At 32.2% G+C, this 24,188-nt stretch overlaps 1 protein-coding gene across 2 annotated transcripts in view; it reads left to right on the plus strand.

Annotated features, from left to right (window-relative positions):
• Positions 1 to 24,188, plus strand: part of LOC149421636 (G protein-coupled receptor dmsr-1-like) — a 418,612-nt gene that overhangs the window by 291,686 nt on the left and 102,738 nt on the right. Inside the window, exon 3 of one of the 2 annotated variants that reach the window (XM_089634958.1) lies at positions 9,357 to 9,490. The exons of the other annotated variant lie outside the window; for it this stretch is intronic. Within the exon in view, the coding sequence (XP_089491084.1) occupies positions 9,357 to 9,370 (14 nt within the window). The 3' untranslated portion in view covers positions 9,371 to 9,490. Of the gene's footprint in view, positions 1 to 9,356; positions 9,491 to 24,188 lie in introns of those variants that run through there. 2 annotated transcript variants of the gene reach the window in all.

Genomic DNA, 24,188 nt, shown 5'->3' on the forward strand with positions numbered 1-24,188 from the left:
TTTTAAAAAAAATTGCCGGCTTCATTTTTTTTTAAACGGGATTACCGAAGGATTATCGAGAGAATCTCTTGTATCGGCTTATGAAAGAGGATTACAAAATTTATATTTAGATATCACAACGTCAAACAATAAGAGTTGTTTCGCAGAATTTGAACAATTTTTCAAATTCCAAAGTCACTTTTCAAGTTCTGTGAAAGTTGTATTGAAATTCTGTTATCATCTCAGTTATCTAAGACAGCTGACCAATAATTAATAATAACAGCACTTGAAAAGAACTTTTACAGATCTAAATTTACTTTGAAATTACCTGCAGATTAACTACCAATTTTGCATCTCACCGAAATCTCCCTAATGGTGAGTTATAAGTCGTAAAATTTCTTATTTTTTCCTAAATTGTAAGGTTTTAAAAATATAGAAACTTTTGAAATGTCTTGAATTGCATCAATTTTTCTCTCTTTCAAGCAACAATTTTCGTCAGCTTTCTTCAGCGAAATAAGAAATTGTGAAATTAATTTATAAATCCCAGAGTCTGGTAGTAAAAAAATTAGCGTAAATGAATAAATTGTGCTTTACGTTCCAAATACATCGTGACGGAAGAAAGTTGCGCATTATCATTATTAACGAGTTAATCCCAACATTGTCACCCAAGTTGTTAAGTTCAAATTACACCGTAACGAGAAATAAGTACTTCAATTACCTCAAACTCAAAACCCACTTCGCATTTACGGCCTTTACAAAAATCCTCAAAGAAAATCTTCTATAAGAATGACTGAAAAATATGAATATGATTTACGATGTTCCGTGATCTGTGAAAAAACTTATTCTCTTGACTTTTTTATTCAATAATTTATACTATGTTGCATAACTGCTGGGAGTATTGCAAGTAGGCGTTAAAGTGAAAGAAATCTGGAAATTTGTGTAAAGTGCGTGTCATATAATATCAAATTAAAAACCTTTTTTTAATAGATATTTAAACAAAAGCAGTGAATATAGTGTCGTTTTCTTTTCAAATATCAGTAAAACGTCCAAAATAACGCAAAAGCAAAACTCAACCGTTTTCGTGTAAATCTATTTTCAAATATTGGATGCAAAAATGCGGAACTGCCACACAAACATTTAAAAAATGTATTTTGTTGTGTATAGTTAAAAAATATTTTCTCTCGGGCTCATGTCATTTTTGAGATGCGGTGCAGAAGATCATTTTGTGAAAAGTGGCTTTAATACATTGATGTCATATGTTTAGAAGAGAAATATAGCGAAAAATTGGGTTCGACTTTTTTACATCAAATTCTCCATGTTCCCAATGCTCTAATTAAAAAGCTATAATTACCGAATTCGGTCTACGCGCACCGCTGTGGTTCTGATGTGGATCACGTTTTGACGAATTAGTACGCAATAGCGCCTCTAATTGGATAGCTCTACGCTTCAATATGACTCGAAAATTTTAAACAAATTGGAAAAAACTGGCATATGTACGAGGGAATCAAAATTTGTTTCCAAAATCGAAAGAACTGATTTTTTGAGAATTGGGAAGTATTATTAATATCATTTTATTATTTATTATTTTATTTACTCCTTTCTTGCTTCCCTGAAACTTGAACCTGAAAACAGTGATTCCTATTTCGAGTAAAAAATGTGATTGAAATTATGGATTCCGGGAACATTTTTGTTATTTTTTTTTCAACATAAAACATGAAAAATCAGTAGGTATAGGACAGTTAGGCTCAGGGTGATGGGTTGGTTGGTTACTAGGCTGAGTGTCCAGTGACAACTTTTGGAAGAAATTATTTTTTGCTTGCTTTTGAATTATTTTAATTACCTATACCAAGGCATTAACAGAAGTATCTCAGTTCATTTAGTGAAATTCCTTATGTATGTCTTGCTTCATCTGTTTTCTAAGGTGGCATTGCCCTGTTAACAGTACGATTTGCCTCCTCAGTGAGTCTATATCATTGTTGCGGAGATTACCGATTCATATGGGGTCAGACCATCTTTAAGCACTTCGTCCCACTCTATAGAAAGGTTTATGTTTTTGCAAAGATTATCGATTTTAGTATCAAAAACTGTTTAAATTTGAAGCAAATTGTTATCTCTAGAAAGCGTATATTTTCATTAAACAATAGTGGTAATATTGTAGAAATTAATCGTAGTCAACAGACACTTACCCTCTTTCTAATAAACGTGATTTTATTTTACACAACTGTTAAACAACCGTTGACTATACGTGAATGGTTGTTTATCAGTTGCATAATATTTAAAACACATGTGTTAGTAAGAGGGTAAGTGCCTAAAGTATGTACAAAAACCATAAAATATATATTTTTTTAATAATGTTTGCATTTGATTTATTATTTTCACAATAAGCTGTTGCGTAACACTGCATAATAACCCAAAAACTATGAAAATAATATTATAATTTAAACAATATCGACTGTGTTTTGGTAAATCCTTCAAGCCACTTTTTGTTACTTCTAGTCGTTTCAGAAAGTATTTTTTGCGGATTAAGACATTTAAAATATCAAAAACTAAATGTATTTGTACCATTAATTTTAGGTTATTTCGAGAAAATATCGTACGAAATTACTCGATACTAAAACTTTCGTATGAAATTACCCGATACTAAAACTTTCATTTAAAATTACCCGATACTAAAACTTTCGTATGAAATTACCCGATACTAAAACTTCCGTATGAAATTACCCGATATTAAAACTTTCAAATGAAATTACCCGATACTAAAACTTTCGTATGAAATTACCCGATACTAAAACTTTCAAATGAAATTACCCGATACTAATACTTTCGTATGAAATTATTAGATACTAAAACATTTCTTCATTATTAATGGAAATGCAATATTTTACATCAAATTTCGACAAACAAATAACAACATTCGTATAACTTTAAGATTTTTAATTGGTTTTACGAATTAGTAAATATTCGTTTTTATTGTCTCCTGTAAAGTTTTCATTTTTTTCCTTTGGGGGTTTTACCAAATCAGTCTATATTATTGTTTTTAATTATTTCCATAAACAAGGACTATAAAATACCTACTTCGAAAACAAAATTTAAAAACTTGGTTGTCTTACATAACACTGTTAAACAATTTTAACAGAAACATAATTTCATAATTACTTTGAACGAAGTACAGAATAAGATGCTTGAATTTCGTCGTTCCGTAATTTAGTTTGCATCTTTCATACTTTGGAAGTAACTTTTCCACGGAAGCAATCACTTGGGTTACATGGGTGGTATGAATATAATAACTTAAGTAGAGACTGCTAGTTATATCCTGCTTGAGAGAATTCTGTGGTATTTCCTTTAAGAACTTCGTCAACTTAATTTCATTTTAAAAGTTTCCACATTATTAGTTTACATTGAAATACTTTAAAGCAATAATAATACATTTTATATGAAAACTAAAAACATACTTTGTGTTAGTGCATTAAAATTGACGTTTTTTTCTAAATAAACTACTCAATATTATATTTCCTTGGAATGTTAGCAACTTACTCCCAAATTTCGGACAGTTGTGGACTCCACTTCTGAATAAATCCAGTTTTTTTAAAGGTGAGAAAAATATAAAAAATACTTCAAATATTTCGCGAAGGCCGCGGGTTTAAATCGAGTAAATTTTATTTGATTTCACAATTTTATCGTTTAAATAATATAAAATATATTTGCGGCACCTTCTAGGGTGGAAGATACTTTCAGTATCCCCCTTGTTTTAGACCACCATTCAGAATTGAAACATAGCTTGAAATGGTTTTAGCCGTGTTTGGTGACCAGAGCTGGACAGCCAGGTACCCCACCATCCTCTTCTCCATCTCCTTTCCCTCCCCACTACCTTCAGTTTCACAATATACCCCAATTGGGGATGCCATAGTCTCACTGGCTCCAGATGGTTGGGAGCAATGTGCGGTGATCATAACAATATTTTTTAAAGTCCTTCAGGCATCCAACAAAGTTGATTTTTCGGTCTTTAAGAGTTCTTAATGTCAGGCAATTATACCTCAAAGTAGGCCTAAAAATAATACATCTATCAAAACCATCAATGTACCTCTCCCCCATAGTAATGACGCAAGACCAAAAACTCAAGGAAGACTTTTGGCACCGAAATATACGACAACCTCTGCTCAAAGAGACCACATGTAAGAAACTGTCAGTGCCGACCATAGCAATAACTAATAACATTGAATGGGTAATGAGAAAAGATCTATAATGTGAATGAGGCAAGAAGTGTGTGCCAAGACCGAGTTTTTTGACGTTCCGTCCTCTTTGCCTACCCCTGCGGGGAAACGGTGTGATGGTTAGTTAGTTAGTTGCGCAAAGTAAAATTGAAAAAAAAAAATAAGTAAAGTTTAAGAGGAAGCTACTAGCCAAAAATGTGTATATTCTTGGTATACCTTATATCGTTGGTAATAGGCATTACAATCGCTTGACAAACGGAGTCTAGAAACGTTCGATATCAAGCTCAAAACTGTTTTTTATTTATTTTGTAAATAATTTTATAATAAAGCAAAAAAGTTAATCAAGTGAATTTGTCAGAGATAATCTTAGCAATAATGCTGTATTTATAATAGTTGTTTCCTTTATGCGTTCATACATTTCTATTGAAAAATTATTTTTTTTAGTAGTTCACATTTATATTTTTTATTTAGTAATTTATTTTGTTATTTGTATTCTACTCAAGCGAAACGATAGGAAAACCTTCAGTTTATCTAAAGCATATTTTTTGGTATTCATAGTGTACACCAATTCGTTATAAAGATTAATCAAAATAGTGATATGGCATTAAGCTTCGCCTTAAGATTATTTTTCATTAGGTTCAAGAAATATTTAAGTCAAGTATTAAAAAGCAATTATTGGACTGCAAAAAAAATCAAATTAGATTAAAATACATTGTCCTTTATTCTAAGAAGCAGGTGTCATAACTGCTTCGAAACGCCGCTACCGAAGCGGTGTATAAAATCTTCCTTCTCACACGTTTTATACGAAAACCAAAAAACAGTAAATACGAGAAGATGATGTCACGTACGACATCTCTCTGGGACTACTATAATCATTTTATTATATCTTTTATGAGCGTATATTTCAAATAATATAATTATATTAAAACAATGTTTCCCGGCTCAATATAATGACAAGTCCGTCATATGATGCAAACAATAAATTCCCAAAAAAGGACGCAAAATTTTCCAAGATAATCTTCTATGACGAATGTCAAAAAATAAATCCAGCCGTCACAATAAATATAATATGAGTTCGATATGAATTGAGATTTTCATTGCCAAAAGTATTATGGTGATTTATTTTTGGGGGTATTATGCCATGTTAGTTTACCTACCTCTTTAGTCAACGTTTCGGACAGCATTACATTGTCCATCACCATGTCACACATCAGCCCCGATAATAATATAAGTTCCTTGTTTTCAGCTCGGAAAAAAGGTAATGGAAATTCCTTGCTTTCCAGAGTTTTGGGGAAATTTGGTTTCAGATAACATCACCTTCCTCTCCTTCCTCACTTCCCTTTCCCTAAAAAACCCTCCACACAGATACGAAACTATAATGTCGATGTAATTGTGTAAAATGTTCAATATTTTTATTTGCTTGACGTTGAACCTAGATGAGTATTTTTTTTAATAATTAAAAAAAATAATAATTTGAATAGCGTTTGTATGAAAATGGCAACGTGAGCCTGATTTAAACACGATTGCGCTTGACGCCAAATCTTTCGTAAAATATTTATATTTTCAATGTCTGTTTTGTAGAGAATATGCATATCGGAAATATTCAAGGTTTTATCGTGAAAATTCCTAATTGGTAAATCATGTACAATCCATTCATTATTCTCTTGTCCCCTGCTGGTTCAAAACCTTACTGCCAAACATCAAGGTAGGTTCCTATCAGTAGTATTGTGTTGACTGCTATCGTGGATTCCCTTGACCACATTTTATTGGCGAATTTTGCACTCTGTCGTCCATAGATTTAATTTCCGGTTGTTTTCCTTCTGTCAACTTCCTCTCCAGATCTCTAGTCGTATACCGCTCACAATTAACGCGCAGGGTTTTATTATTTCTTATCTGTAAAGCAGCTAAATCTCCCTGCACTCTGACGTCATTCAATAGGCACAACATTTTAGGGCTATAGTTTGTAGGTCTGCACAACTATGTTGATTTGGACATCGCGATGTCATTTACACCGTGAGTTATGCGTTGAAATATGCCAGGAAATATGACAAGAGACCAAATTATTTGCTCTGCTTCTTTCAATTGTTTAAAAAGAAGAAAGATTTATTTATATGTTTAGAAACTAAAAACATTTTTATTTAGTTTTCTTTGTTCAAATATACTATGTGCCTACTTAAGATAATGAAAATATAAAGTTGGAAGTAAAATATATTATTACTGTACCTCTCGTAAAATAATATACCGTGCACTTGAATACCTCAAGCACTCGCTGATAGTGGATCGGGTTATAAGGTACAAGTTTATTATACTTTAAGTGAATGACAGACGTATACACTTTACACAGACCTGAATATGTATTAGACTATTATTATGATCACGTACCGTCCTTGCAGACATTTACATACCATACTCCGACAGATCTGTCAAAAGATGTTAATTGAGCATACACGCGATTTGAATTCGCCAAATGTTTCCACTGTCAATGCTAGCTTTTAGGAATATGGTACAGCTGTAAATTTATGATAAAGTTGTGAGGAAATGAAGCATTGTAATTCGCCAAACTGATGCTAGGATTTTGGATATATATTCAGATTTGACATAAATGCTCGGCAAAATCATGTTTGTAACACTTGTTATCACAAAACTTATTCACTGACTAAAACTTATTTAAATATCACAGATATATCTGCTTTTTCTTCAAATCGTGGTAATATTGGGTGTAATAGAAGAAATTTCAGATCCAGAACGATAAAAGCTATTCGAGAAGTCGTAAAAATCTTCAGCACTTCAAATACTTAAATCTAAGTGACCTATTTCCTAGTTACAACACAGGCGTTCAGTTTTAACATATATCTATTTAAAAAAACATTATCAGCCTTAATAATAAACGTGGTGAAATATAATACAATTGATAAACAATCGTGCATGTGAAAACCTTACTAAATGAAACGTAAAATAAAAACTGACTTAAAACATATTATTAATTAAACATATTATATATTATTTTAATTGACTTAAAACAGTTCATGGAAAGATGCTTTTCCAGACAGAAAAATTAATTTATTATATGTTGCATAAACATGAAATAATAATAATTTCTCATCGAATTTCGGAAATTTTTCCAAGGTATTTTAAATGTTCTATAAGTTTCTTCATTTTAAAGATGTAGTAAAAAAATGATTCTAGAAAATAGATATAACAACTTTTTTATATTTGTGTATTTAAAATATTCCTTAATTGCAATGTTTAAATATCAAACAGGTAAAAATTTGAATAAAAACTTGCCACAGCATTTTTAATTTAAATTAAAAGTTTCAGAGAATTCAAAAATCGTAAATCACATTCTGGAATTTGCACGAAAAATATCATTTCACTTTTTACCATTTTCATGCAATAATTTTGAAGTTGCTTTTAATTCGCAGATTAACTACAACAACAAAAAAACAAAAAATTTGAACCATTACTTGCACATCTTAAAACGTTTATTTCTTTAACATATGCTTACCCACTTACAAAGCATTTATGTTATTAAAAATATCACTGTTATGAAGTTCTTATAAAATAAAGACAATAAAATACAATCTTAATGTTGTTATAATCGTTTAACACAACTTTTTTATATAAAATTAAAGTACGTTTTACAACATGCAATTATTGAATAAATACTTAACATAAAGTAACGAAAAATAACACAAATAAGTGTAAATGTATTGAATTATACGAAATTAATTGTAAATTGACCATTTTATGAAGAAAAATAATAGCTTGTGAAAATAGCTGTGACCCTCAATACCGGAAGAAAAATAATCACCAACACATATACGTAGAATCGTTGCTCGATGCCAAATGCGATGTTGCCAGATTTAAAAAAAGGGCTTCAAAACAATTACTTAGTACCAAATCGAATCTACTATTTTACAGTTTTTATACAATTTATACTTCATACAAGAAAAACACAGTTTAACGGTTGTGAAGGGATTTTTATATTAGTAAGGATCTATAGTGCATATATACAGCAGCTGTATAACAACAAACTTTCAGAATAAATTATCGGCTTTCACTGGCAACGGGTTTCCTATCCAAGGTGGGATTCGACCTCATCCACAATATTTTAAGCTGGCTCTATACTTTTTTCATATACCCTTTTTTCCATTCGGATACCACCTTTTTTCACCAGGTCTGTTTCTAGGTATATTTCACTAGAGCATGGGGAATAGTGTCAATATGGTTATATTGGAATCTTTTTCCCTGTATTATAAATATAACCTATGTCCACAATACAATTTACCGATCTTACTTTCATATTTGAATTACTCTCATAATATTAATTTCACTGTTATACCAGTTGGTATTTAATCAACGACTGAGATGAATTCATGAATAAAGAATAATTTGCCTAACGTGATTGTCAAACCGAAAATGTATTTCCTTTGCTGTCAGATTCTAAATATTAAGGATCAATAAAAGAGAACACCTAAGTGAATATGATCCTTAAACGATTTTTATTGCCTTATCTTTTTTACGGCTGCAGATTTTTTCGTTTCCTTTTCTTTTAACGAGATCCGGCTTCATGTTTGAATTTTTAAAACGGAAGCCTTTTTTTAATGTTCTTAAATATTTTTTGTGTATCGGTTATAAATTGTACCTACCGGGAAATACTTGACTCGTATAAAATATTAGGTTGGAATAATGTCTTTCCTTAATTTTTTGCGTAAAAGAAAAATTATCGGCTTTTTAGCATCTTCCTACCATAACTGTAATGCCAGTATACTGAAAGGCCTGTAATTTAAATAAAAAATTAAGATTATTTATTAGTAGGTTGTGAAATTTATAGGTTTCAAAGAAAAATTTTAAATGAGTTTCGTATGCTGGAAACCATAGTTTTAAAATTAATTTCCTGTTTTGTGACCGTTAATATTTTAGTAATTACTTCTCTTAATTTGGAAGACTGCTTAATGTGAAAACTGTTTCGAATAAAAATGATGTATTTGAATTATAATTAATTTTTGGAGCTTTATTATATTTTCATTATATTTACAAATTAATCTTGAAATATCTTTTTTAATAGTTATTAATAAATTAAAAAGGTTTTTCTTATTGCTTCATTTAATATTTTAGAAATAAGGTAATTATCTGAAAGCTAAATTGAACTTTTTTTTGTTTCAGGTAAGTTTCAATGACATGTGATTTGTGGATTCTTCGTTTCGTGCATGAATAAAAAGGTATGAAAATAGTAATTATTACAAACAGTAGTTAGGTACTGTTTACAAAAAAAATATTATTTATGATTATAATAATATGTTTACCAAACCATTCTACACTTTAATTTGATGATGTAATAAGAAAATATTTTGTTCGTGAACATAGATTATGTACACGGTTCAGCAAAACAGATAGTGCTATTTTAAAGGTCCGGTACACTCCGTGTGTTGGGAGTAGGAACCTGGGTGGGTTCTCATTTTCTCGGGAGGGTCGTGCCGTTTTCAGTCGTTACCTTGGTTTGGTCCGGACAACACTGGGGTTTTGCCGTCCGGACGTTTCTTAAAAATAGCTGTTCCGGTAAATATTTACCTACGACTACCGTTTGAAACAATGATTTGATTCAACTTAATGATAATAAACAACAACTTTTTGCATTTACGATTTTGAAAAATATTGATATTTAATATTATTTACGTAAATAATAATTTACGAGAAAATTTTACGTACAATACACCATTTTGACAGAACACAGATATGAACATCAAAATGTTGCCGAAAACTTCAGAATTCGCCTTCATGAATGTACCCCTGCTGGGGGCGATCCGCTTTCTGATGTCATCTTCACGACTTGATTCATAAAACGGCATGGTGTACCAAATAAAATTAAATAAACCCCATTTCTGTAAGTTAAGTAAGAGCCTTTCAAAACTGCACTGTTTGTTTTTGCATTGTCTGGTTTGCCGCATCCTGTACATTTTGTGTATGAGCTTTAGCAATTAATATCTTGTTTCGATTTTATCTTACATTCAAATTTTACTAAGTTTAATTCAAATAGAAATTCAACTACGTAATTTGAATTCACTTAAAAAGCATTAAGCACATTTAATATAGTATGGAAGTCGAGTTACCGTCTTAATAATAAGAATTGTTTTAAATACATATGGTAATTATTTTTATAAGCAATAATTGTTCGCCTGAAACACTCATCCACATTGAAAAAATCTCCTGATAAAAAATACATGACGCCAACGGGACTCGAACCCGTGTCCATTCGATTTCCGGTCGAAAGCTCTGACCACTGAGCTATGGAGGCTTGTCTCTTACCCGCGAAATTATTCAATATATGCTAGTGTTTCATTCAACAATTACTGCTTGTTACATTTTTTTCACCTGAGAACAACCAACTTTATTTTATTTTATTTTTTCAATGTGGATGAGTGTTTCAGGCGAACAATTATTGCTTATAAAAATAATTGTTATCCTTTGTGCTATGCATAAATAAAATCTTGTCTTAAAAACATTAATTTATCAAAAAAATAATAATACATATGGTAATGTTCTTTGAAGCATTCCAAAAAAAATCATCATTATGTATAATCGAAAAATTAATGGCATTTATGGAGATCGTATTTTCCCCCGGTTCTAAGTACGTTCTTTATCATTCATTATTCAATTATTCGCATTTAACATAGATTAAAAATTATAAGCCAATTATATTAGATTGTCGACGTGAAAAATACGTTTATTAAATGATGCTAAACGTTTCATTTAAGCAGGTTTATTACATCTATTATGTTATTCGTATTGAATTAATGGAAGACGTATTCACCTCTCCATCTATCTCGTAAAAGAAGGATTTTTAAAAGTGAACACCGCACAAGGATGCCAACTGCTTGAAGCTTGGCATTGGGCATTCCCTTTGAAATTGGTGTATGTTGTGAGGCTGAAGAGTGTTGGAAAGGGGATTAGATTGGGGAGAGGAGGAAATGAGGGTTTGGGAAGTATCTAGCTATTCAGATCAGGTCACCAAACATTATTTTTGTATCTATATAACACTGGAGAAGTCAAAGGGTCTCCCTAAACCACCCTCTCCCGATCTGGCCCTCAACCCAGTAGGTGGGTAGGCGCATCTACAGCCACTACCTGAACACACCCCCGATGAACCCGGGCACCCCTACTAAGTTACCAAACGTAGCGAACCACTAGGGGTGACATATTGGTTTTCCAATAAATGGTTTTTTTTAAGCTACGTTTCATTTCTGAATGGTGGTTTTTCACAAGACGTTACTAAGAGTATCTTTCACTCTGGAATGTGCCTCAAATATACAAATTATATAATATTAATTAAATGTGAGATAACACAAATTAATTTTTAAAAATCATTTACGGATACTGGGATTCGAACCCGTGACCTCTCGATTCGTATCCTACGATGTTGAGCACTCGACTACTGATGTCGTCTACAATCAGAGACGTAACAATGGAGTTTTCAGTGGCAGTTCAATAAACATCAAACTTCTATCGGTTTATTCTTTCGAGAAGGGAGATATAACTAGACAATAATCATTGGGTTTCACTAAGGTTTCCAATGCATTACATCGCATTTATTCTGCCAACTTATTAATATGCATCCTCCAACTAGGATATAAATTTATTACGACCTTCCCAACTGCCTTATTATTCGGTCCCCGGGCAACATTTACGATTTAGCAATAGCGTGACCTGACCGCGATATTGAAAATCCTACAACTCATATTTCTATGTCAGACAACGTGACATATTATATATTTTAAGTAGAAATTTCTATTACTGACCCAAAATAATAATTCTAAAGTTGTTTTTCTCAAGAACGGATTTCTTAAGGTGACACAAGACTAATAACGGGGTTTTTATCAAGGCTCACAATTTAATTAATTCCGACGAATTCATTAGTTAATATATTATATTTGTTAGACCGATCCCTACAATATGTAAGTTATTTATATTAAAGATTAATACAGTACCTAACCATTAAAACATTTTATGTAATACGGTTTAAAATTTTATGAAACGTTTTTCAACTATAAAATTAGCAGTGAGCACCAGATTTTTATTTTCTAGACCAGGGGTCTCCAAACTACGGCCCGCGGGCCGTGTCCGGCCCGCCAGTGTCATCCATCCGGCCCGCGACATCTTATGACCATTTTCATCAATCAGGCCCGCGACAACTAATGGCTAAGACCTTACTCAGAAGGGGCGAATTCACCGCGAATTTTTTCGTGCGAATATATATGCTCATTGGCGAGGTACTGGGCACCAATACATTGCGTCCACAAGTATCGCGCGAAAAATACGGGCGCAAATCGTGTGTAGTTCGCCAGACTTACGTCCAGTTTACGCGGGAACTGCAGAGGGAGTACACGTATCAAGGGAAATGGAGCGGCAAAATTGTGACAAGGAATGGTTCCAAATGCTCGCGCGTTTCACGCTCCTTCTGAATGCAATATACGCGCGAAACGATACGTGGCAAAATCGCCCCCTGGTCTTATTGTTTTAATTGTGATTGTGATAAGGTGGATAAAAAAACTCAGAATGATAGTATCTTGGTTTTATTTACATGCTAGGCAAAGCTTAGTGATAAGTATAATACGCAGAATACGCTTGTTCAATGACACAATGTAAGACTAATGGTTTTGAACCACCATCATTTTCAACAGCCTTTGACACAAGAGCCACTACTCCTTTATTTTTACCACACATGTTTTTTCCTCCGTCAGTTGTGATAGATTTCAAGTTTTTCCATCGAAGATTCTTTTTAATAAAGGCATTTTCAACACCCTTAAAAATATCTTCACCAGTAGTTGTGCCGTGAATACTATCAATATCAAGAAGTTCTTCATACACTTCATAGCTTTTATCCACTCCTCGAATAAAAATCAACACCTGAGCAGTATCTGACACATCCGTTGATTCATCCAAGGCCAGAGAATACCACTCAAGATGTCCATTTTTGTCAGACAGTTGAGATGATATATTTTCTACGATGTCTTCTACCCTCCGCGCTACAGTATTTGCTGACAAACTGAGAGTTTTATATAAATTTACCTTTTCAGGGCACATTTCTTCGGCTACTGCAATTACACATTCTTTGATCATTTCTCCATCGGTGAAAGGTTTTCCACGTTTTGCGATTTCAAGAGCCACACAAAAACTGGCACGAGTTACAGCCTTTTGTTCATTATTGAGTTTCGTAAACGAAGATTGCTGCGATTTTAATCCACGCTTCAGAGCTTCAAATTTTTCTGTCCGCAAACTTCCCGTATATTGTGAGTATTTTTGAAAATGTTTCGTTTCATAATGACGTTTAACATTATACTCTTTGAGAACGGCTATGGCTTCATTGCAAATCAAACATAGCACTTTCTTATTGGACTCAATTACGAAATATTGAAAGTTCCATTGATCTTTGAATGTTCTGCACTCGCGGTCTACTTTTCGCTTCTTTGCTATACTTTCCATAGTAAATCACACCAAAAAAACAGTCTAATCAAAAAACTGTTACACAGATGTCTTCTAAAAACACACAAACACGTTTAAAGGAGTAACGCACTACCTTATTTCATAACAGACAGGTCCGCTTCATTCGGTTTCCACAGGTGGACTGACTCGCGGTCGCCGGTCTCGCCGCTAGCGATGGATATAGGGTACTGCCACTACTTATTTCCGCGTGTAACCACGAGATGTCGCAAGCGTCGCAGTTGTGACAATACAATACAACACAATTTAGTAATTGAACACTAGCGTAAGCGCAGTGTTGACAACTTAACGGATTTCACGTCATATCTGGGGGATTGGAGTGAAATGATTTATGAAGAAATATGATCCCTGGAAAATTTATTCTCCACTTTTTACTTTTACTCCCCCCCCCCCCCGTGGACGTAAATATGGGTGTCTAGAAATTAAAACAGTTTTGGCCCTCCGAACTCACTGGAGTAGTCAATGTGGCCCTCCGGCTGAAAAGTTTGGAGACCCCTGTTCTAGACGATGAATTAGTAACTTTTAGAGGTTTTTTGAAGTGAAACTTCTTTACGCGCGTTATGCATTTTCGAGGACCGGAGTAAAACCGACTCATGACCGTCACGAAAAACGGGGATCATTTCGCTATAGGAGCCTAGCTAATATTATATACCTAGTTTAGGTCACTCTCCAAACTCAACTTCGCGGTCTACAGGCAGAGCGCCCGATTGTCGTCGTGAAGAACCGAGGTTCGATCCCCGCTTTAACAAAAAAATTTTTTCTTTTTGTGATTTTTTTAATACGAGGAAAAGTGATAAAATGCTCTCGTGCTGCGACTTTGTCAGGCATACATATAAGAAAATAACTACATTTTTTTAAATAATTTTTTTAAAAATTCCATAAATTTGTTAATTTTAACCGATAGTCTCCCGAAATGTCTAAATCCATTTAGTGAGACTCTAGACCGGCAGGTGTTCACTCTAGTAATTGGCTACAATTGACGGTCGGTACCTATATGATATTTTTTTCGAAATATAGCTTACAAATCGAGCCGGTAGAGTCGCTCGGTATTTTGATAAATTATTTTTATTTTGAATCATTAAAATTACTAATCAAGGCCGATAACGTGACTAATTATTCTCGCAGACGTGCGTGACAAGTTTTTTTTAGTAAAAAACACACCCATTATTAATTAATATACGGACGAATATACGGAAATATTTTTATATCTTCTATTCGACCCTATATAAAGCGTTAACGAGACGTTATGTGATATTATTCATTTGCCGTGTTTGAAAACGAAAATTTACACGTTAAAAGTCGATTGAGGAGCACACGTTATACGCGGTTCTCGTCGCGCGAGATACCTCTCCTCGTGGTCTAGAGGCAGAGCGTTCGACACTCGTTATGCAGGACCCGGGTTCGAATCCCGTATTTTTATAACTTTTAATTTTGTTTTATCACATGCTACTTATAAATAAGTCAATATTAGGAATCTAGTTAAATATTCATTTGTTAACAACACGCCTATAAATAAATTTATGCTTTTTAAAACTATAATGTACAGCATTCTGAATAATAATAATATGAAATGAAGAGAGAGAGAGAGAAGAATACTAAATGTTTCACTTCCGCCGTGCGTAGGCTTGCCACACACTGTATTTTTTTTTACATTAACCCCAGACAGGAGGCCCTGAGGAAAATAATTTCCCTGGGGCCTATATCATCTTTCAGGATGCTGGGTGGTGGGTCTATTTAAGGAAATAAAGGATAGGAAGTTCTAGGAAGGAAAAGACACGAGGGGTGGGTAGGAATCTGGCAGTCAGTATGTCCAGGAGTGACGTATGCATCCATCCCTCCAACTGTGATGCAAAGCATTGGGTCGAGAGAGTCTGACCGGCCTCACCCTATCCTACCTGTCACACAGTTAGTGGGCAGATGTATCCGCCGTCAAGACGCGGATGATTTTTATTTTAGAGATTTGCTAGGGCGAATTCAACCGTAGTTCTGTCCAACACACTAGGGCCGCGTGACGCATATTTTTGTGCGTGGCTTCTTCACTTACGTCGTTAAAATTTAGACTTTATTTGCATCTTTGCGTTTTATGTGATGGCATCTCATCAACAAAGTATTCCACGATACTGTTAGAAGTATACACCGAGCTTAGTTGTTTTCTTTCATGCTTTACAATTTATAAAATAAATAATTTTCTAAAGAAAAGGGACAGATTTAACGGTTCTGTGATAAAAATTTGATCTCCACCTACATTAAACTAAACGTAAAATTAAATCTAAACAAATTTTAAGTGGTTAATTAATTTTAACAGCACGTTATTGGGTATTTGAAATGAAAATTTCTTTGAAAATAATAGGTTTCTGGGAAATTGTGAATGTGGCTTTAAAAACGTTACACCCATCCATAAATAGCAACCGGGTGAAGCCACCTCCAAATTTTATGGATAACTCTTTTGTATCAATAGTGTTGCTTTGGATTGACAGGTCACCTGTCATATTGTCACGCTTTTAGCTTATTCCATATCGTATTTGTATCTGTAATAACACGTCCGTTTCACCTGCGTTATATCTAATCTGAAATATAATAACACGTTTTTACCGGAACAGACAAGCAGTAAGAATGCTTCATGATAATAATACTAAAATTGGGCTATTTTGGTACGCTCTACCACGGAGGTCGTCTATGTACTTCCTAAATGCGGTGGGTCAAAAAATCTATACGTTTTCTAACCATTCAATAAAGAAGAAAAAGAGATGTACCTTCTATGCAAATTTGAATAGAAACAAAGGTTCCATTTAGCCCACTGGCCCAGCGCGCTGTCTCACTTACACTCGCCTGATATTTTAGGTCTCCATTCCGTTTGAATTTCGCAAACACCGTCTTGTATAGGAAATTTAAGCTTCCTCTTTATTATATGTTTGTATCGTATTTACATGGTTTTTGGGAATGCATATACAGCTATAATTATAATAATTATATAATTATAATAACTTACGTACCGAAACCAGACTTCTCAAACTATCGGATAGAAGAGTTCTAACTGATATATTATTTTTATTCAAAATTATCAAATATCTCATTGACAGCCCTGAATTATTGGAATTAATTTATATGAATGTACCTGCCAGACAAACTCGAAGCATAGACACTTTTAAATGTAACAATAACCTCAATACTAACTACTCTTTGTACTCACCAATTCCAAGAATTCATCACCTTGCAAACAAATATTGTAAACTTATCGACATATTTGGTGTTAATAACTTTGAGAGTTTCAAAAGGCAACTAATTTTAGACCTTTTTGCTAGTTATTAACTTGTAATATTTATTAGCTTTAAAAAAGATCTTGTTTTCATACTTTGATTTACTAAACCATATTATTTTCTAAATACCTTATGAGTAAATTATATTTAGCTATTTTATCCATGTACATGTTACACTTAAATACATAAACTGTCAACTTACTATGTAAAAGCCCGATAGGGCGTTAATAAATAATAAATAATAAATAATAAAAGCATATAAAAGTTGCGTCGAATACTAGATTACCAATATAGCCTGACGGATTTTGAGGTGTCAAGCGAACTAGTCACTGCCACGCCATAATAGAGCAACGACAGTTGGCAAATGGTGGCGATTGTTGTTGATACTCGTTATTACTACTATGCAAGCATATAAATAAGACAAATATGTTTATTTACTTTGTAATTCAGCAGTTGCGCGTCCAGACCTAGTCGGCCTTATATTTTGTCCTAACAACGCATAAATCTTCGCGCGGGATTTTTTTGTATTATTTATAAGAATCAACAATAATAAATAAAAAACACTTTCTCACTACACACGAGATTTTTTAAAGGCTTTACTTAAAGTAAAGTGTGAACATGATTAAAATACTTGTTTTTTTAACCACAAGAACATGTCCAAAACATCTGTTTAGAAATTCAACGTTAGACTTCGACGGTTTTAACATAACTTGTTTTTACTCTTCGGTTTAACAAAAAGTTGTAAAAACTAACATACCTTGAAAGTTTACCCATTTTTAGTGACATTAGACTAACTAAAGGTGATTTGCGACATCAATTTCGCCTACTGATTAATATTCCCCGGCATAAATCACTCTAAATTATTGCAGTCGCCTCGTCGTTTGGATCCCCATGTTTTTTGCCTTAAGTCGGATTCCCCCATGAAGCACTTTAAGGCGAAGCTTAATGCTAAATCACTATTTTGATTAATCTTTATAACGATTGGTGTGCATTATGAATACCAAAAATTTAAATAAATTTATGGTTTTCCTATTTTTCTCCTTGAGTAGAATACAAATAAAAAACAATTATTCATTAAAAAATATAAATGTAAACTACTAAAAAATATTATTTCAAGAGAAATGTATGAACGCGTTAAGTAAACAACTTTTGAAAAAGTACTGTATTATAGCTAAGATTATCTGTGACAGTTTCCCTTGATTAACTTTTTTGCTGTCTTATAAAATTATTTACAAATTAAATAAAAACCACTTTTGTGCTTGAAATCGAACGTTTCTGGAATCCGTTAAATATTATTTGTTTTTCAAGATATTTTAATAAAAATAGCTTGACAAACAAATAATTTTTGTGAATTAAATTTTAGAAAAATAAAAAAATATATAAAAATTGTTACCAGCTCAGATCCTTAGCTTGTAATTTTTACAATTTAATATTTATTTTGCCTCATTTCACTCTTAAACTATTATATTTTTCTATGGTCAAATCCATCCTAAGATACGGAATTCGAACTTGGGGACACGCAAGCACTATTTACATTAAATATATTCAAAATTTACAAACTGCCATAGTAAAAAATATTGTCACATCTAATATTTACAATCAGAGACATAACTTAAAAGTACTATATGGATCAGACAGCCTACTTTCAATAAAATGTATCCTTTGGTTCACTATTATTATTTTTTTTTGTAAGAAACAAACAGCTTTTATGTAATATACAATGATAGATATAAATATACAAGTTTACTGAAGTCAAGCCACAGATGTTTCTTATGCGGAAGTTCATTGGAAATGAAGTTTTAATATCTTAAAATTAATTTGGTGTTAAAGTAAGGGGAGAGGAAGAGGAAAATAGGAAGAGGATAGGAGATGCTCCCGATAGATTCCATACTTTTATATTAATAATCGATCGTACGCATTACTTCATATCGATATTTCTTTAGGTTATTACCAAAAATGTCAATGGATAACATGGGGAAAAGCTCATACAAACACCCACTGGTACACAAACATACCACAAGATTTAAAGAAGGAAAGGGTCTAAAAACTCATCGAATATTAAATGTATATGGAAGCCGTACTCTTGAATATATAATTCCAGACATTTTCAATAAAATCAATAAAAATCTTAAATTTGAAAAAAATTAGAAACTATGCCATAAAATGGTAAACCTGTGGCTAATGTATGAAAATTTCATGTATCCTTGAATTTTTTTGATGTATCCACCTATATAACTTGTTTTTAGTAGAATTTTTAATTGGTAGAACCTACAGACAAGCTGCCATATGACAGCTTTGTGGGACTACCATAAATTTGAACAAATTATTTCTATTTACTTAATAAATATTTTAAAAAATAAAAATAAATAAAAAATGCCTATTACCTACATTCCTGACAATATAAGGCATACCAAGAATATACACATTTTTGGCTTGTAGCTTCCTCTTAAGAAATTATACGTCCTTAACACATGCATTTACCCTAAAATAACATTAAATATCCAAATACACAAGATCTGGTAGAAGTAAATTATATATTCAATTAAAATTTATTTAACCGATTATAATCTATTTGTTTATATAACAACTTTAATTTTCACTTATTCTTATACTATCTCTTATATAAAGTATTTTTAATTGGAAAAATATCTTCGTAGTAACGATAATTTATATTATTAATATTATTTTAATCAGGGTAATTTCATCTTAATATAAGATTTTTCTAATCAATAAGATCAAAGCTTTCAGATTACCCGTGTACTGTAGAATGTAATTTATTTAAATTCACGTTAATGTAAATTCAGGGGGAAAAGTCTGGAGAAACTACATACACCGTAAAGGAGGGACCAGGAACCTTTCAAATTTGTTAAAATACTGTCCAGGGGCGTACATTAATTTTTTTAAATTTTTGTGATCAGTGCAAAAAGTTATATGTCCACTTTGAGTTATACACGCGGGAAGTTCTTAAGGCAAATTTAATCTATTTTATGGAAAAATTGTCTTTTAACAAGACAACTTTACACGAATGGAAAAAAAAACATAAAAGTGTGCGAATGGAGAGCACAAGACAAAAAGTAATACATAAGCTAGTCATTTGTTTCTTTAAAAAGATCAACAATATTATTGACTTACCTACATTACTAGAACTAATCTCATTCAATATACCTTCTCGTAGACTCAGAAATAAAGAACTGCTCTTCCTCAATCAACACTCGACTAATTATGCTAATAATTCACCATTGTCCAGAATATGTAGAATGATCAACTCACGTCAAGACCTTGATTTTTTTGGTATAAGTCAGAATGTTTTTGTCGCTCACTATTCAATTGCAATTGAGGATATTTTGTATCACTTTAGTTTTAGCAAGGTCTTGACTTAACTTGACACTTCTATTTCATTTCTATTTTCTTATGTTTTCCCTGTTTGTCTCTGCTTTTATATATCATCCTTTACTCTTTCATTGTACATTGTCCCAAATCTCGTGTCGCTTTGTAATATATTGGACGTAAATCCGTTAATTAATTAATAAATAAATAATATCAAATTTGAAAAATGTTTCCATGTCGAAGAATTGAATCATATAATAGAAAAAAATATAGTTATTTGCCTAACAACTGACAAAATCATATGGACTTTCACCAAAAATAATACTTGCAGAACTTAATAATTTATTAAATTTGATTCGCATTAAATTAAAAAAATATATATGTTTATATTTGACTTGAGGTTGACAATAGTTGAGGTTGATAATGCTTTGACTTAAGGTTGACATGTCTCGATATTCTGGACAAGGAGATTGGTATCTAGTTAATCCAAGAACGGCAACTAATTATTTCAGAGTCTACGGGAATGGATATCGAACTGAGTTGAAACCAAGAAGGTGATCCAGTAGTACTGTTGATAATGTTGAATATGCCTATTCGATCAGTTTTCTTTTACTTTTTCTACTAGATTTAACTTCTACTTTGTTCAATTTCAGAATATGATTAGATACTCGCCTCAAGTCCCTACCTCCAGGCAATTCCTCGCCAGAAACGATGTTGTACGGATTTGATTTTACGATGAAAATGGACAGAATTTGAAAATCCAACTGTCCGTTCTCAAAGAGATCGAACAATAAAATTACTGATCGTATTTCTAAGAAAATAATTCAATTTATATAATAAAGCATTTCCGGTATGAAAAGACCAATCAATTTCAGTTAGTTCTTCAAAATCGAAAGAAAAATCCCGACACGCCATAGCAACTGTCACTTTCAGAAAACTTTTTCACGTATTGTTCCTTTTAATTTTCTCGTTTCCTTTGTGTTTCAGTGATGCTTTTCCTTCTGAATATATTTTGGACAATAAATTCTTCAATAGGCAAATATAAACCATAATATTTTTTTGTGAAATGTTATAGGATACAAATGTATCTCACAAAAATTAAAATTAACAAAAACCATTACATCAATAGACCTCTAGAATTTCTTAATCACCTTTTCTTCGTCATGTCACAACCCTCAACTTGTAGATATTTTTTTCCAGAAACTCCGTAATCCAAAGCAAAGTTAAACGTGAATGGACTTCCATTAAAAATCAGTTACTTCTGACGTAATCCTTTCAGTTTATCAAATGTTAAACTTCAATGGCGTATTGAAAATCTTTTAAGGCTGAATTAACTATCCAAAAAGCAAAGCTTTATTTAATTCAATGGATTAAAAATCTTATTGAATATTTTACATAATAGATGAATAAAATATTTTTAGATTGGTACCTACTTGTTGAAGCCGAGAAAAAGATTTTTGTTGAAAATATAGTAGCTCTCTTTGACCGTGCGAATTTGCGCCTTCTTTCACTATGAAGGTCACTAATTCCTTTGTTACTGTGGTAATTACCTCAATTCTTTATCATTAATGATTGAATACTATACCTACCGTTAATGTGCACCTAATTACCTCATTTAATTCACTTAATTCAATTTAATGTGGAAAGGTTTACATAGTGCGACTGCTCAACACATCCATAAAGCACTACAGACATGAGTTATAGAATCATTCCTGTTTTTGATTAGCTTCTGAGTCTATTGATGCAATCATATATTACCGACTTTATTATATTTCTGTTTAATAAACTGACTCCCTAATCTGTTCAAGGACTCGCATCTTGGACTAATCCGTAATAATATCTGACAGCTTAGGGTATTTCCCTGTTGATATTAATTACGACCCAGCCCCGTGTGAGCCCGCAAAACGGTGAATTAAAGCCAGGAAACATAAGATGGGAATGTATTATTTGATGAACGTTGCGCTGCGCCACCGAAATTCTAAATAAGAAATAGAATACAGATTACAGTAATACACATTACTTCAAAAAATATTGGTGAAATGAATTTTTAATTTTTCCGTTTTGGATTGAATAATTGCGCTACTTGAACTTGCTACTTACGGCGCTATAAAAATCATCCAAATATTATTATTAACTACGTGACTGATTCATTGGAGGACGTCCAATAGTCTCTAATAAATGGATATTTGGATTCACAAATATAATTCGCTTCAGTAAAAAAAAAATAGGAAACCGCATATTCAAATATCTTTCCTTTCTTTTATAAAAGAAATAGTGTGCTAGATCGAATTGTTATAAGTAAGGTAAATTTGGATTCCACGGAAGTTTTGAGTATATTTGTAATGGAGAAGCAGGGACTACGTGTAGATAGTTATGTAAACATTTATATTCAAAAAAAAAACTCTCTGCTGACTATAAAAACTTATTGGCATCACGAGGAGAAAAACTCTACAATTTAAAAAGGGCCTTTTTTATGCGAATACTGCAATTTATTGCATTCTCAGTATCTACATATTTATTTATTTTGTATGTGAATACCGCAATTCATTGCATTCTCGGTATCTACATATTTATTTATTTTGTATGTGAATACCGCAATTCATTGCATTCTCGGTATCTACATATTTATTTATTTTGTATGTGAATACCGCAATTTATTGCATTCTCAGTATCTACATATTTATTTATTTTGTATGTGAATACCGCAATTCATTGCATTCTCGGTATCTACATATTTATTTATTTTGTATGTGAATACCGCAATTTATTGCATTCTCAGTATCTACATATTTATTTATTTTGTATGTGAATACCGCAATTTATTGCATTCTCAGTATCTACATATTTATTTATTTTGTTTGTGAATACCGCAATTCATTGCATTCTCAGTTTCTACAAATTTATTTATTTTTATGTGAATGAATACCGCAATTTATTGCATTCTCGGTATCTACATATTTATTTATTTTTTATCTGAATACAGCAATTTATTGCATTCTCAGTATCTACATATTTATTTATTTTTTATGTGAATACCGCAATTTATTGCATTCTCAGTATTTAAATATTTACTTATTTTGTATGTGAGTACCGCAATTTATTGCATTCTCAGTATCTAAATATTTATTTATTTTTATATGACTACCACACAATAGTACCAACTGCTTCCAACCGTCGGGAGCCAGTGAAACTATGGCATCCCAATCGGGGTATGTTTGTCTGGCTGAAGGTAATGGGCAGGGGAAGGAGATGTGATATAGGAAGGAGAGAAAGAAACCGGTTATTTAAATCAAACCAAATATGGATGAAGACATATCAGGCAAGAATTCACTTCCGAATGGTAGTCTTTCAGCCTAAATATCTTCCACTTTTCCTAATTCATTTGTAGAAATAAGAAGTGTGGATCGTGTTTTATCGTTTTCTAAAACCATTTAAAAAAATTCATTCGGAATTAATGATATTTTTATTCAAAAACTTTACTTTTTATATTTTAAAAGTTGCCATAATTTTGTGATTTCCCTGTCCAATTTGAAATGTGTTCATCATTTTATTTTGGTCTCTTCGGTATCTAAGTGCTATTTGACTGACCAACCTTTACAATGATTATTTAATTTGTAAGAATATTGTACAGTGATGACGACTGGATATTTCTTTTAAATTAAAACAATTTGAATTAGCATATTCATGACATGCTACATTGTTTTTTATTGTAAGTATGATGTTTTTGTTTGGATGCTAGTACACGAATATAGTACACGAATATAGTAGGTACACGAAGATAATACATGAAGATAGTATACGAAGAATATTCACATAGATATTACACGAAGATAGTACACGAAGACAGTATACGAAGACACTACACGAAGACAGTACACGAAGGCAGTATACTAAGACAATACATGAAGACAGTACA

The sequence above is a fragment of the Hesperophylax consimilis genome, chromosome 8 (genome assembly GCF_061612785.1).
Source record: "Hesperophylax consimilis isolate HC1 chromosome 8, BYU_Hcon_1.0, whole genome shotgun sequence".
Lineage (NCBI taxonomy): Eukaryota > Metazoa > Arthropoda > Insecta > Trichoptera > Limnephilidae > Hesperophylax > Hesperophylax consimilis.